Source organism: Crinia signifera, chromosome 4 (assembly GCF_055691185.1).
Source record: "Crinia signifera chromosome 4, ASM5569118v1, whole genome shotgun sequence".
Classification (NCBI taxonomy): domain Eukaryota; kingdom Metazoa; phylum Chordata; class Amphibia; order Anura; family Myobatrachidae; genus Crinia; species Crinia signifera.
The window spans coordinates 45,907,712-45,923,656 of NC_139220.1; the positions used below are offsets into that span (position 1 = coordinate 45,907,712).

Consider the following 15,945-nt stretch of genomic DNA (forward strand, 5'->3'; position numbering starts at 1 on the left):
CAATCGTCATGTAATTCAATAGCAAATCAGAACAAAAAGTCTGTACAATGCATTTGTGTCAGACATTCTTCTAAAAATATTAACCTAAACTATTCGGCAGAAAGGCCCATTTTACACGACCCAGTAAGCGCGCGCTGCCCTGAATTAACCTCCGCTACATTGTAACATTAACAGGAGCTGCCATGTTGTTTACCTCATCAGAGGAATATGTAACGACTGGATGTAGATGGGTAGGGTGTGGTATGACTTCCCGACAGTCAGTATACCGACATCGGAATCCTAACTGCCGGTGCTCCGACAGGGAGGCAAACGCAAAGAAGCCTCTTACAGGCTCACTGCACTTGCCACGCTGCGGGCTTGGTGGCTCACTGCGCTCGCCACAGGTTCTGTTCTCCCACCATGTGGGTCGTGGGGGAGAGTAGACCCTGTCAGTCAGGATCCCCCCTGTCGGTGCACCGGCAGTTGGGATTCCAATGTCGGTATACTGACTGTCAGGATCCCAATTGTTGGGCAGTCATGAAATAGGTCGACATGGCTAAGCTCAACAGGGTCGGAAGGTCGACACAAGCAGTAGGCCGACCATGGGAATGGCGACAGTCAAAAGGTTTTCACAGTTTTTTGAGTTTTTGAGGTTTTTTTTGTCCCGAATGTCGACATGGACACCATCTCAGTGTACCGCGTCCCCTTCCACCATGACGTAGTGTATGGTAGGGCATTGCTGCCTTGTAGCACTAAGATCATGGGGCTTACTCACTAAGATGGGAGCTCTATTTCAGATGGGTTGTTGCTATGGGCAACTAATCAGAATTTACTTATTGGTACTTGTGTAGTTTCACGGCGCTGGAAGTGCAGAGGCTCGCGTGCCGCTCTAGCTATGAAACTTGGCAGCCTGCCAGAGGCTCTGTTTCACTGTGTGCGTGCCTCTCTAGCTCTGTCTGACTGAGCTCGTGCCGCTCTAGCTGTACGTAAACAGCGTAGCGGCCGGCCAGCAGCAGCAGCGCTGCCCAGGCGCTGACAGGTCAATGTCACTGTGGCACTTGTAGTTCCACAGTGAATTAGGCAGCGCCTGGGCACCGCTGACAACAGGGGTATGTTAAAGTGGACACCCCGGCAAAGCAATGCCGGGGCTTCTAAACTGTATGCGAGATTCAGACGCAACTGCGTCTGAATCTCGAGTCACATAGATAGCCGCTAAGAAGCCTGAAACCCACCCTCAGTGCCACTAGTGGACGCCACAGCTGTGGACCGTGTAAATCCCACTATCCACAGCCACCCGAAGCGTGGCGAGCGGCGGCGGTATGCGTCCTACGACCTATTCATACCCCCACTATCCACGTCGGCGTGGAGTTGAGAATAGATTAGTGTGGCGAGCGCAGCGAGCCACCGAGCCCGAAGCGTGGCGAGCCCCGCGAGGGGACGCGGATACCTTCACAGCTATCCGCGTCCCCTGGCGGGCTTCACAGGTGTCAGCGTCCGCTCGCCACGCTTCGGGCTCGGAGCGTGGCGAGCAGACGCTGACACCTGTGAAGCCCGCCAGGGGACGCGGATAGCTGTGAAGGTATCCGCGTCCCCTCGCGGGGCTCGCTGCGCTCGCCACGCTTCGGGCTCGGTGGCTCGCTGCGCTCGCCACACTAATCTATTCTCAACTCCACGCCGACGTGGATAGTGGGGGTATGAAAAGGTCGTAGGACGCGTACCGCCGCCCCTCGCGTGGCTCGCCACGCTTCGGGTGGGCGTGGATAGTGGGATTTACACGGTCCACAGCTGTGGCGTCCACTAGTGGCACTGAGGGTGGGTTTCAATAGTGTTCCCCTAGGGCCACGTCTGAATCCAGGCTTTCCGGCTTCTTAGCGGCTATCTATGTGACTCGAGATTCAGACGCAGTTGCGTCTGAATCTCGCGTACAGTTTAGAAGCCCCGGCATCACTGTGCCGGGGTGTCCACTTTAACATACCCCCGTTGTCAGCGGTGCCCAGGCGCTGCCTATTTCACTGTGGAACTACAAGTGCCACAGTGACATTGACCTGTCAGCGCTGCTGCTGCTGCTGGCCATCCGCTACGCTGTTTACGTACAGCTAGAGCGGCACGAGCTCAGTCAGACAGAGCTAGAGCGGCACGCGCACAGTGAAACAGAGCATCTGGCAGGCTGCCAAGTTTCATAGCTAGAGCGGCACGCGGGCCTCTGCACTTCCGGCGCCGTGAAACTACACAAGTACCTACTTATTTATTTAGCACCTTCTAGAAGATAGATAGAATCTGATTGGTTGCCCATAGCAACATCCCATGTGAATTAGAACTCCCATCTTACTAAATAATCCCCCATGAGTTCAATTCCTGAGCAAGGCAATCTGGGGTTTATTTACTAAGACGGGAGTTCTATTGCAGATGGGGTGTTGCTATGGGCAACCAATCAGGTCCTCTATTTTAGAAGATGCTAAATAAATAAGAAGTACATTCTGATTGGTTGCCCATTTGATAGCGGTCAGTTGTAGTTTCACCATGCAGAGGTACACCAGTACTCCAAGCGTGCGTGCTCTGGGATATTGTTGTCCAGCAGCGACTCCTGGCCTCATTATCTGCACCTTCAATGCAGGCAACTCACATCTCTCCTCCAGCTATGACGTTTATCAGTAAGATGGGGTCACACTGCACCTGTGGCCTTCTTATAACAATGGGCCACCAGCATTGATCTTTTTGGATCAATGTGGGATTGTTGCTTGCAGATTGATACAGTGTGAATATGGTTGGGGGGAAATGAGCATTTGAAGGACGATCTGCTAATTTGCACCTATGCCCCGGAGAGCCTATTTGTTGACAGAACACAGCAAAAAACACTTAACTAACAGCAGAGACAGCGCTAGAAAGATAATCATCCCAGCCATCTGATATCACACTTACTGCATCGGAACCTGGAAATGATATTTTACAATAAATCGATATGCATTGACCATCCTTACTAGTTCTTATACAACATACAGTGCTCATGATATCGGTCAGTGATTGTTACGTTTCTCAGTGACATGATGTCATTGACTGATTGATTCACTGATAAATGGTATCATAAGATCTCCTGGGTGGAGAGGAGACCTGAGGAGATGGAGGTCTGTCAGAAGAACACACAGATATGGTAGGTGTAGAGATTGTAGTCAGCATACTGGTTTGGGTGCACTCCATTTGTCAAAAAAGTCCAAAGACTAAAAATGTGTCAAATGATTCTGGGACACTTAATTCCCACTGAGGGGTAGATGTATGAAGCAGTGATAAGGGAGGAGAAGTGGCCCATGGCAACCAATCAGCTGCTCTGTAGAATTTTATATTATGCAAATTATAGATGTTACTTCAGTGCTGATTGGTTACCATGAGTCACTTCTCTGGCTCACTTCTCCTCCCTTATAGCTGCTTCATACATCTAGCTAGGTTGACTAATAAATGATCCTCCCATGGGTGTTTGTAGATTCTTGCCAGGGTTAACTAAATATCATGTACAGCCCTTGTAGGATCCTGAGGACACCTGTGTCCCTTGAAATCTTCCTCATTGTCAACTTGAGCTCTGGGGACGCGGCAGAGAGTGTTATAGAGGAAAAGGTGCCCATAGCTCCCGTTATAGTGCACATAAGACAAGAATGGCAGCATTTGAGTTTTCTATTCTGTATGAATCACTTGCACAATAATGTTTCTAGTCTTGTTTTGTTGGTTTCCGAGGCACGATGACATGATGTGACTGCTGGGTGGTGTGGAATGATGCCATTAAGTGCATAGGTAGCAGGGTGGTCTCCCCTGCAGTACTCATAAGTCAGGGTGGTTTCCCCTGCAGTACACCAATGTCAGACTCAGAGTATAGACTATTAACAAATATCTAGTATTCTTATTTATACGAGGGATATAAATGAACTAATATAGGCCCTTATTCTAGTTCGTTCGGACGGATGCGTATTTCGGAAAGGAACCGAGTGTTCTTAGCCCCGCCTACCGTAAGATGCAGAGCGAACAGACCGCGAGTGGATGTTTCATGTGAACACCTCCCCCATCTGTGGGAACCTTCCCTCATCCTCCGATGGTTGCCGACCACCGAGTGCTCCAGACCACTCGGACATTTTTCCGTATGAAAGCAGGGATATGGGCGGGCAGCTGACATCCGGCTATGATAATGCGTCACGGCCGCATTATCATACGTACGCCCAGCGGTTTCCTGGAAACGCCCATGAAACGCCGGGCGTACGTGTATGGTAATGAGCCCAAACAGCCCTTCATGCCCCCTCCACCCCCTGCTCGGATGGTTCCGATCGATCATTTTCTGCACGGAACTCACACCGTGTTCAGACGTGCGAGGCATTCGCACGTGTGCAGAAACACCTCTGCACATGCGTAAACACCAAACATCGGCTGTCCCAACCGCACACGCAGCGGTCCGACTCAATCAGAATAAGGGCCATAGTGTAGTTACAGACTTCACAGGGAAGCGCTTGAAAGTGTCTGGGTAGACAGTTAATTGGTTGACACTAAAAGGTTGACATGCACTAGATCAGGCTTTCCCAACCACGGTCCTCAAGGCACACCAACAGTGCAGGTTTTAGTGATATCCAGGCTTCAGCACAGATGGTTTAATCAGAATCCCTCAGATACTAATTAAGTCACCTGTGCTCAAGCCTGGATATCTAAAAAACCTGCACTGTTGGTGTGCCTTGAGGACCGTGGTTGGGAAAGCCTGCACTAGATCAATGCATTCAGAAGGTCGAAATGCACTGTCAACATTGGCACAAAGTCGACATTCAATAGGTCAAAACTGACACAAGTAAAAGGTCATATTACACATGAAAAAGTGAATTTTTCTAATTTTTTTCATACTTTACTATCCATGTGGACTACTATTGGGAACAGTAAAGTGTGCCGAGTGTGGGTACACGCTACAGTAATTGGGGCTCCATGTTGACAAGTGTCGATATCGACGCAAAATTGTGAAATCCACATGTCAACCTTTTTACATGCTAACCTTTACGGTGTCAACCTTTTGCTTGTGTCAACCTTTTGACTTATTACAAGTCTACCTTATGTCTGTGTCAACATTTTGACCTTAAGCCATTGACTGTCTATCAAGACACTGTAGGCCTTTTAATCCACACCCAATTTTGTCAGTGAATACAGTAAGACGAGGACTGGTAGCCACCTGTGGCAATGCTATGGGCAATGCTGTGGGCAGGAGGATTTTGGTCACTTACAGGACAGTGACCAATATCCAAACTCTGCAACTCATTGTCGTCTTAGCTGACAGTATAGTATCCGGGCAGTAACAAGACATTTACAAAGGAAACAGACATAATCTTTCTTGGGCTAAAATTAGCTGCAAGCCGTTTAAACTGTTTAAAATACTCACAGTATACGGTGTGTCTCTGCCTATTTACTAGATGCTACCGTGCTCCGAGCACCTGCAGACCGAGCAGGTGTGTGATGTGTAAAAACTGAATTAGTGTTTTGCTACTTATTTTAAAAACACACCTGTTGTTGTACTGGTTACTATTGTTATTTGTAGTTTTTTGTATTTGAAACATTTTGCTGTGGATGACTATTTATAAATTGTACAACTGCGATGTAAAAACAAAAGCAAACTTTGTTGCAATACATAGATGATAGGGAACAACCACACAAGACAGATCTAGTGACGGAAGAGTTATGTTTTTGCAACTGCCGTAAGGCGGGTAACAATTTTTGGTGGTGCGTCCGATGGGGCGCACTGAGACAGATTTGCACTTCAGCAAGATGCTGCAAGTATTAGGGGAAGATGCCATCACAATTGTGCACTCAGGTTCACAATGTGAGATCATGGACAGCACCCAACCGTATTGTCCTTTGGGCCAAAAATGTGGCCTATCCCAGTCAGTGGCTCATTGGGATTGCCACTTGTTATGTATGCACACACAGCTAATAATAATCATTTATTTATGTATATATCGCTTCTCCTCAGCAGGACTCAAAGCCCATAGTTCAAAGGTCTTCGTATTACAGAAAGTCATGTAATGGGATTGTGCTTTGTCGGGAGCAGTTGTCAGCAGGAGATTTTTGCTAATTATGAGGGGGAGATGTATCAAAGCTTGGAAAGAGATAAAGTAAAGAGAGATAAAGGGCCTGATTCAGACCTACTTACTAGGCTGCGTTTATTAGGATCCTAGTGAGCAGGTTAAAGCCGTCCTGAGGAACACATATCCCCCCCCCCCACACCCGAATCCTCTTGCTACGCTGCGCGCTGATGTGTACACTTACACAACCACTTGCAAGCGCCCGCACAGAGGAAAACTCCTTCAATGGTTATTTGCCTTTGAATGATTTTTCCTCTGCTCGCAGCCGAAAGGAACCACAGGACTTAGTATTCGGCTGCACATTATTCTCTGAATTGAGGGCGGGCGCTGATGTCAGCCACCCGCCTCGAGCAGGCAGAGGCACTGCCACTGTTTTTATGGACACATCCATGAAATGCCGTGTGTCCATCCCAGAGCGCCCCCTGCCTGTCAATCACTGTGTGAGTGCCCCAGCGATTGAAAATATCATGGGGGTCGCAGTAGCACTTATGCACATACACAGACCCTAACCATCGACATAGGGGCCGAATTCGCTGCTGTACGAGCAGGTCTGAATCGGCTCCAAAGTGTCAACTAATCAACTCAAAACTGTTATTTTACAGACTGTGTGTTGTAAAATGACAGGTGCTGAACGGCTGGTACTTTATCTCTCTTTACTTTATCTCTATCCAAGCCTTGATACTTTGTCCCAAAAGTGCAAATTTGAGTAAAAAAACAACCTGCAGAACCAACCTGCAACCTGCGTTTTGGGGGGTTATTCTGGCTGATTCGCAAGGCTGCGAATTCGCAGCCATGCAAGTCCACCAAACCCCGCCTTGTGAATGGTGGCCTGGTCGCAGCCCATTTGCGGCGTGTGTTCACACGCACTGACTGTAAATGGATGTTTTACATAAACATCCATTCGCAGCCTGCGGGGGAACACCACATCATTCAATGGTCGCCTGATGTGGAAGGCAGGCGCACATCTAAGGTTGCCGAGTCCCCTGGCCCACCGGCCGCAATGTTGGGTACGTGCACCCAACAATCTGTCTGCCGTGTCCGCATGCACCCGGCGCATGCACATTGCAAAAGCATCGACCTAGCATCATACTTGCCGACTTTTCAAATAGCCTCTCCGGGAGAAGCCCAGAGAGGACAGCCGGATCTCCAGGTCAGGTGGCGGGGACGGGGCTGATGACTGAAAGCTCTGCCCCCTATCCATACAAACGCTGCAATTCGCGGGTCCGCGAATAGGGGGTGGGGCTAAAATGACGCGATTTGCATCATTTTAGCCCCACCCCTTACCGCGGACCCGCGGAAATTAGTGAGGCACGAAAGGGGGGTGCGGGAGCTGCCTGGCAATTGCCGGAGGATTGCTGACCTTCCCGGGGGGCCGGGAGGGGGACGCGATTTTCGGGAGCCTCCCGGCAATTCCGAGAGGGTAGGCAAGCCTGCCTAGCATGCAAGTGTACAGACCAGAATAAGATCCGTATTTCAGCAGCATTGCATAAAAGCCTTTAATTCCCATTTCAAGCCCTTTTAAATTCCCTGCCATCCCCACCATGCCGCCTACGTACTCCTGGCACACCAGTAAACATTGCCTGTCCCCAGACAAAGTTCACCTCCTATAAATGAAATGTAAACCACTTAATTTGTTAGATTTTTAGCACTTGTCTGTGTTTTCCTAGCAAATCCCCAGGCTCTTGCCCTTTCATGAAGTCTACTAGGAGCGCTAACATGCCAGATCAGCTGCATGAGAGACAAAATGACATTTACATGCCTCTCATAAGCAATCATGCTGAAGGGGTCCTTAAACAGGCAGGGCACGGTAATATTTAATAAACGGCACCAGGCAGCATCCACAGCATTTGCATTTTGCTGCTGCTGCACAGTACGTTTGGGATAAAAGCTTTTATTTGTGAAGTGATCATTATTTTAACAAAGAGGAGCTGCTTGATAATTTCCATTTTAACTCTCCAATATGCTATCAGCGATTCGGGACTATTATGCTAAATTGTGGCTGTAATCATGTTATTGTCATAGATTGAAGAGTTGGGTGTTCTCCTCTGATGGTTTAACAAAAAAAAAAAAAGCACAATCACATTTATCTTTCTACTACTAGAGAATTATTTACTACTCTACAATGTGCCTCGGTACGCCCGGGTAACACATAATTATAATTTTTGTTGGTTTTGTACAGCACTGAGGAATAGGGTGGCACTACATTTAATCTATGAATGCAAAGGAACATTGTTGTCTAGATAATTAAATATTAACGTCCTAGAAATACAAGTTATTTTGCAGAAAAAGTCTGTTGGTAACAATCGCTGATTTACATGGAAAGATTTTTAGAAGGTGAAAACAACTAAAAATAATTCAGATAACCAAAGGCATGGGCATTGAGCAGGGACTAAGTAAAAACCGGATCCGGACAAGACACTTGAACGCGGGACTGGACACTACATGCTCCGGAATACAGAGTTTGATGTCAGGTCCGGCATCCCGGGGACTTGTCCGGGGGGATGCCTGTGATAGCTTTCACCAGAGGCATGGGGAAGGGGAAATGACAGCCTCCCCGTGTGGTCCGGACCGTTCCGGTTTTGATACATGCCCGGACCAAACAGGGAGGCTTTATTCTCAATTTCCTCTTCTCTCTAGCGACAGCTGTCACAGCCTGCCCCCCCCCCCCCCTCCCCCCTCCCCTGACAGGACATCTCCGGAACGGTATAAACGGGGAAAAAGTAGCATTCAATGACTGACCACAGCTGAGAGTTGAAACATTATATATGCTGTGTATTGCTGGTACTGTGAGGGAGATGTATGAAGCAGCAATAAGGGAGAAGTGATAAGGTTCCTGGCAATGTTCCCTCTAATTTTACGAAGGCTGTGTGCGGCAAAAGATTTTGGCTGTGCAACTTTGGAAGGAAATTAAAAATTTTGTGCGTCACTTATATAGAACTGGAAAATGACGTTCAGCATTTGTGTTAACTTTACTACAAAATGAAATTAAACAGTTAAACATTCAAAACACAACACACAATGTAGTTAATGGGTGAAACACATTAGTTGAGTCCACAATTGCAAAAAGGGACCACTGCTGTTTTGTGCGCTCTGTTGTAATGTCTGTGCGCATGCTCGTCAAGTTGTGTGCGCGCGCACGTGCACACAGCTTAGAGGGAACACTGGTTCCTGGTACTTTATCAACGGCCAATCAGCTCCTGACTGTCCCTTTTTAAACCCAGCCTGTAACTTAACAGTCAGGAGCTGATTGGCCAGTGATAAGTACCAGGCTCTTTATCACTTCTCTCTTATCACTGCTTCATACATCTACTCCTGTATATTTAATTACATCTGATATATTTAATTGTCAATTATCAGCTAAAATCTGATAGCCACAGTTATACAACAGCTTTGGTGATCATAGTGTTTGTTATATGTTATGTAGATATCTCTGCAACTTCATTAATTCATTACTATATTGTGCTTTACTGTATGTATACATTGTGGGCCTTATACAGAATTACAAGTAAATCCAGCTATGAGATTCAATCCCAGTATTTACCCCAGTAAAATGGCAGTACCTGGATTTGCTCCTGATTCTGAGTGAGGTCCAAAATCTGTTACTATATGCTCTCATGCAATGTGTCATATAAGCCTCCGGCATCATAATAACATAAGACGACTTTCTCCCCATTCTCTGTCTTTTGAAAAGCAGCTACACCATGTATCAAAGCCATTAGTCCGAGTGAGGGATGGACCACGGGAGGTGCCACTGTCATCATCATCGGAGACAATTTCTTTGACGGCTTACAGGTCATATTTGGAACCATGCTGGTATGGAGCGAGGTAGGTGTCTCCTAAATCCAACTAGGTAATGACTTATTGCGTCACATAGCCTGTAATGGAATCCCTCAAAATGGCTTCTTCACTTTTGCCCCATGTGCACAAATTTGTTAAGCCCACAAAATGGCTGCCTCCATAATGTGTACATTTTAATAGCCAGTGCTAGAAGTAACTAGAAATACAGTATATGTATATATATATGTCCAGATAATATATAATTCTATGTAAATTTCATAAATTCTATGGTGATTTCTTCTATTATCAGGCCTTGTTCTTCCCTGTGGAACTATGCACACTTATGTAGATGTAGGAACGGGATATCGCATAAATAGCTGAGTGACTGCAGGGTCGTGCTTCTGTGGTTCCACAATTACTTCCAGTTTATCCCGAAGTTTCATTTATATGTAGCATAATGTATAGACATTATGTTAACAGCCTAATTCAGTCCTGTTTGCCAAGCTGCGTTAACTCAGAGCCTAGCGAACAGGTAAACGCTGCACGTTGGGTGAGCGAAAGCCTGCCCCCCCCTTCGCCGAGCAAATGGCAGTGGTTTCATGTGATGCTTTCACCTCCATTCGCATGCAGCCGAATGGTCAAATATTTTTTACCCGTTTACAAATAAAAGTCAGTCTGGACTGTCTTTTAGATGCCACAGACATGGCTGAATTTGGGGAGGATAGGCTTCGACACGTCTGTGTTCACAATTGGGCACCCAGCATTTTTCTGAGCGCTGGGCGTTCCCATGTGACAGACCACAACCCACTCCCTTCCTACACCTGTCTGTGCAACATCGGTCCCCATTACCGAATTAGGAAAATAGGGAACCAACCTGAATCACCTAAGCGTCATGTAAATCACGTTCCCATCTTGAGGAATTGAGGGTCCTCCTTTTGTAAGTGTGAATTTTTTTTTTGTCAGAATTCCACTACAACAATCACCTGACAGGACAATGGCGGGCTCTCTGCGAGACGTGTGAAGACAGCGAGAGAGCAGTTCTGATATAACCGAGAGGCAAAGTGCAAAAATCTTATATTAGAGAGAGCTTTAGAGCATAAAAAGCCTCCTAAAAAGGAAACTCCTTGCAATTCCAGGGATTTGAGAACAGTGCCTACCGCCATTGTTATCCGAAACATTACACGCGTTGGGGTCGCGGCTCTGCTACATTTATTACAAAAAAAGACGCAGCTAATGAGATTCAGAGCAGTGAAATCCCGACGTTTTAGGGCTAGAAGAGCTGAAGATGTGGGCTAATTGATACATTTGGGTTTTCGCGGCTTCTGACGACCCCCCACCTATCCTGTTTCACATGTGGTTGCAATATCAGTTTGTTCTTTTCTGTGAAACTTGAGATTCATCTCTCCGCTATTCTCACAGTTGTCCCTCACGCTGTTACAGTCCACTTTTTATTTCACTTTTAGCTGACAGTTTAAACTTTTCTCCAAGAGGGAAACAATAGCCCTGTTTTGTTTCACCTTGAAAGACCCTGAGAGGGAGATATGCTAGTTACGGCGAAAAGGAGCTGCTATATGTTATTAACGCCTTACATCATATTGAAGACCAATTATTGTTATTAATACCTATTTATTTACAATAGTGCCAATATGTCTGTCAGAGAGTGATAAACACAGGGGTCCAAATGTAATGGGATATGACAATCCGAAAGTGAGAGATTTTGGGAGAGTTTTCCCATTTTTTTAAAGCGGCAATTAATTACACGGCAACATCAACCTGGTCTTTCGGTGTAAGTTATTGCCGCTTTAATAAAATGGGAAAATTCTCCCAAAATCTTTCATTTTCAGGATTCTCTCACCCTATTACATGATTCTCTCTTACCTTTGGCCAAGGGTGTCCATGTATGGAACATGCAAACTGCATTTCCCAGCGCCGCAAAGCAGCAATGCTAACTACTGTGAGACTGTGATACTCAGTGGGGGCAAATGCAATGCCAATTTTTTACCAACAGTCAGATCTGGCTCCTTAACTTCTGCCTATTGGTTTCCTAACAGTCCATGTGGTAGCATGGATGGTGTAATGGTTAGCATAACTGTCTCACAGAACTTGTCAATTCCTAACATTGGTTTGTGTGTATTTTGTATGTTCTCACTGTATAAGTATGGGATCCCACCCAGTACTCAGGTCTCTTCCCGCCATCCAAAAATACACCGATATTTTGCGGGCAATATTCTGCGGATGCATTGCTATTGTGGAATAGCTTCACTATATAGTAAAGCGCTTACACATTACAGGTAGCCCCCTGGCTGCGAAGCCAGACGCAGACCCACCATCCTTTGGGTCACAGAAGCTGCGTGTGACATCTCCCACAAATGAACAGGACATGCCAACGCAGGACATGCCTGCCGGCCCGCTTCCAAAAAATGTCTCCCGCTGCCCCCAAAGTATTGTAAACTCTATATGCTTGCTGGCAATTTCTGCAAAAACTGTTGCTGGTACTTTTAGAATTAGTGAAGCAGAAGGAAAGTTGTCTGTCTGTATTCACTATAACACAACTGCAAATGGAAGCCATTTTGAGGGCTGTGGCAGTTGTCATAAGGATTCAGCTATACAGGTTGAGTATCCCTTATCCAAAATGCTTTTGACAATGAGCATTTTAGATAAAGTATTATTCTGGATTTGGAATATTTTTTATTTTACGTACTCACCTGGTCCCCTGATGGTCCCTGACGCTCACAGTATCCCCTGGCATCCACGGCGACCATCGGATTCATCTTCAGTGCCACTGAAAATGAATCTGATGGCCACCGTGGACATCGGGGGACGAGGTGAGTATGAAAAAAGGTGCGGGGAAACAAAAATACAGACGGAGCCCCCGTCATTCAGCTGGGGGCTTGGGATAGAATCGCCAGCCTCTGCCAGCAGTCAGAAAGGGGGGCACTCCCCGTTAGTCCCTGCCGCCTCCCCGTCGGTAGCCGCATCCTCCCCGCACAACCCCCCTAACCCTGTCCATCTCCCTGAAGCGGAGATGGGCAGAGTTTCCAATCCCCGCCGCTAAGTGACTGGGACGCGCCTCCCAGTCAGCTGGAGCCCCTCTCAGCCAGCACTCGCCAGCAGAGACATTCTGGCGAGCCCTGGAGATGAATGAGAGGCCTCCATCTGTATATATATTTTGAAAACTGAAGGTTTTGGAGTATTTCGGTTTTCGGATATCCAGATAAGGGATACCCAACCTGTATTTATTTTAGATATCATGATATAAATACAAGAGAACCCCACAATAGAGCGTCGGTGTGCCCAGTCCTGGCCACGCTTCCTAAACCCGCAACGTCATGATATCACAGCTAAAGGGTGGGGGGGCCATTGGCTCCAGGAAACAGAGCTCATCCTGGAGTGTCCTAAGGATGTTCCTGGCAGGTCCGCAGACTGCAGGATGCCTGGCAGGTATGTTCCTTGCTGTTCCAAGCACCCAGCAAGCCACATGGAGTTACCATTGGAAAGTGATGGTGCTGCACATGTGGCCAATCACACATCCCCGGTTGTGGCCCCAGCTGTATTAAAAGAAATATTGTTTCATAATGGCATGCATACATTCAGCAATATATATAGTCACTAGATGGCACTGTGCCTTTGAAGTCTATAACCCCATATGAGATGTATTTTCAAAAGATATCGGCCAGAAGAGTCGTTGTGTGTCATTTAATAAAACTTTTAGTGTGTATGCGCCATATCGTTAATGACGTGCGCTCCAATGCATCATTAACAAAAAAAAAACAACACACCCCCTTCTTCCTTGCATGCAGCTCAATCTGACAATATGCACAGTGACTGCATGCACAGCGGCGTACCCAGTGATGTCACTGAATGATATCTTTAAACTATATTGATCAGTGTGCATGTGCTATACCATTTATGTACTAAGCTTCAAAAATGACAAAAAAGAGAGTGATAAACCACCAACCAATCAGCTCCTGTCTGACATTTTTTAAACACAGTCTGTGACATGGCAGGTAGGTGCTGATTGGCTGGCTGTTTATCTCTCTCCATTTTATCACTTTTGAAGCTTAGTGCATCTGGCCCCTTGTGTGCACGGGACATATGATTGATACTTACTGTATCTTTACCACTAATGAGACTTAAATGTGACATCCATTAATGCATTAATCAGTTAACTTCTCTCTTCTCTTTCACTGCAATTAATCAACATATTTACATTTTCAAACACATTCCTACATATATATATATATATATATATATATATATATATATATATAGCAACAGACAGGTAACGACACTCAGAGGATTTTTAAAGGAAACAATGACACCAATGTGTAGCAACGTTTCAGTCTTTAATTCAGACATTTTGGAGCCTGACAAAGGTCTGAACTAAAGACCGAGACGTTGCTACACATTGGTGTCATTGTTTCCTTTAAAAAATCCTCTGAGTGGCCCTTATTCTGATCGGTGCGGCCGGATCCAAATATGCGGCCAGGACCGTGCGTCCGAAACCCCGCCTCCATACGGATCGCCAACTCCGTCCGTACGCGGTTAGAAGCTGTCCACACGGACCGCCCGTGTATTTTTCATGAATACACCTCCTCCCTCTCAGGAAACCTCCCCCATCATTCGATGGTCGCAGATCATCGAATGCAGGACCGAGTGGCCAGGCAGCTCCCGCAACCTCAGACCACACGGGCATTTCTCCGTGCAAAAGCAGGGATCTGGGCGGGCAGCTGGCTTCCGGCAATGTCATATGTCCGCCCCCTACACGTGCGTCACAACTGCATTACCATACGTACGCCCAGCGTTTGCATGGGAACGCCCATGAAACGCGGGGCGTATGCATATGGTAATGAGCCCAAATAGCCCTTCACGCCCCTCTCCACCCCTGTTCGTAGTGAACACATTTCATGTGGAATTTGGACGTGCGTTCCGTTCACACATGCGCAGATATGCCTCTGCACATGCGCAGACACAAAACATCAGCGGGCCGAACGCACGCGGATATTACCGCACCAACCAGAATAAGGGCCAGTGTCGCTACCTGTCTGTTGCTGTATGCAGTGTGTGTTTACTCACACTTTAGAAGACACCAGAGGTATTCGTGGAATTTATTACAGTGGAGTGCCGATCCTGGACTTTGTACAGGTTGAGTATCCCTTATCCAAAATGCTTGTGACCAGGAGAATTATGGATAACAGATTATTCCGTATTTTGGAATATTTTAATATTTCAATTATGTATTTTGAAGTATCTTGTATTTATGCTGTATAAACACATCAACCGCATGAAATACACACAAATATATTTTATTTGTTCAAAATACAAGGTTTCAAAACATGAAACAAAATGTGTGTACTATATCAGATATTGAATTTAAATGTCAAGCAATCATTTACTTGCACATATATAGTGGCAGTTACATATCATGTCCCCTGTAGTGCTGTTACAGATGTCCCCTGTAGGTTTTTAGCAAAAAAAAAAAATACACTTTCTGGAACATATGGTTTTCGGAATAATTCGGATAACGGATATTCGGATACGGGATACTCAACCTGTGTATGCATATATATATATATATATATATATATATATATATATATCTATGTCGATTTGTTACAACCCAGTTTGTTTTATAACTTTTTCCTATTGTAAAGCACAACAGAATTTGCTGCGCTATATAAGAAACTGTAAATAAATAAGTATGTATATATATATACACACACACACACACACACACACAAATATATTTATATATTATACCTCTGTTCCTTTTTATACCTTGATTAAATACTGTGTGGACCTGTGTACTGAGGAAACATTGAGGTCAACCAATATTTCCAGGCCCTCCTAAAATAGCTTACCGCTGTGATGTGCCTTGGAATGGCTTTCTAGCATATCTTGGGCCACAAGAGAATATCTGCAGAATTCCGTAATACACTGAGAATACATTAACATTCACAGTGTAAATATAGCCCTCAGCCGCTTCAGAAACTCTTGATGTGCAAAGCTGTAATTCTTAATTCTGCGTCACGTTCTGAGTCTGCTTTTCAAATTAGATCTGGGATGTCGCTAACTACTATCTGTGGTATTATTTTAA

General features: G+C 45.9%; 1 protein-coding gene across 4 annotated transcripts in view; it reads left to right on the forward strand.

Annotated features, from left to right (window-relative positions):
• Positions 1–15,945, forward strand: part of EBF1 (EBF transcription factor 1) — a 310,040-nt gene that overhangs the window by 240,658 nt on the left and 53,437 nt on the right. For 2 of the 4 annotated variants that reach the window (XM_083181698.1, XM_083181700.1), the window contains exon 9: positions 9,763–9,896. In XM_083181698.1, coding sequence (XP_083037824.1) covers positions 9,763–9,896 — 134 coding nt within the window. The remainder of the gene's footprint in view (positions 1–9,762; positions 9,897–15,945) is intronic. The other 2 variants (XM_083181701.1, XM_083181699.1) reach the window with 1 other exon arrangement.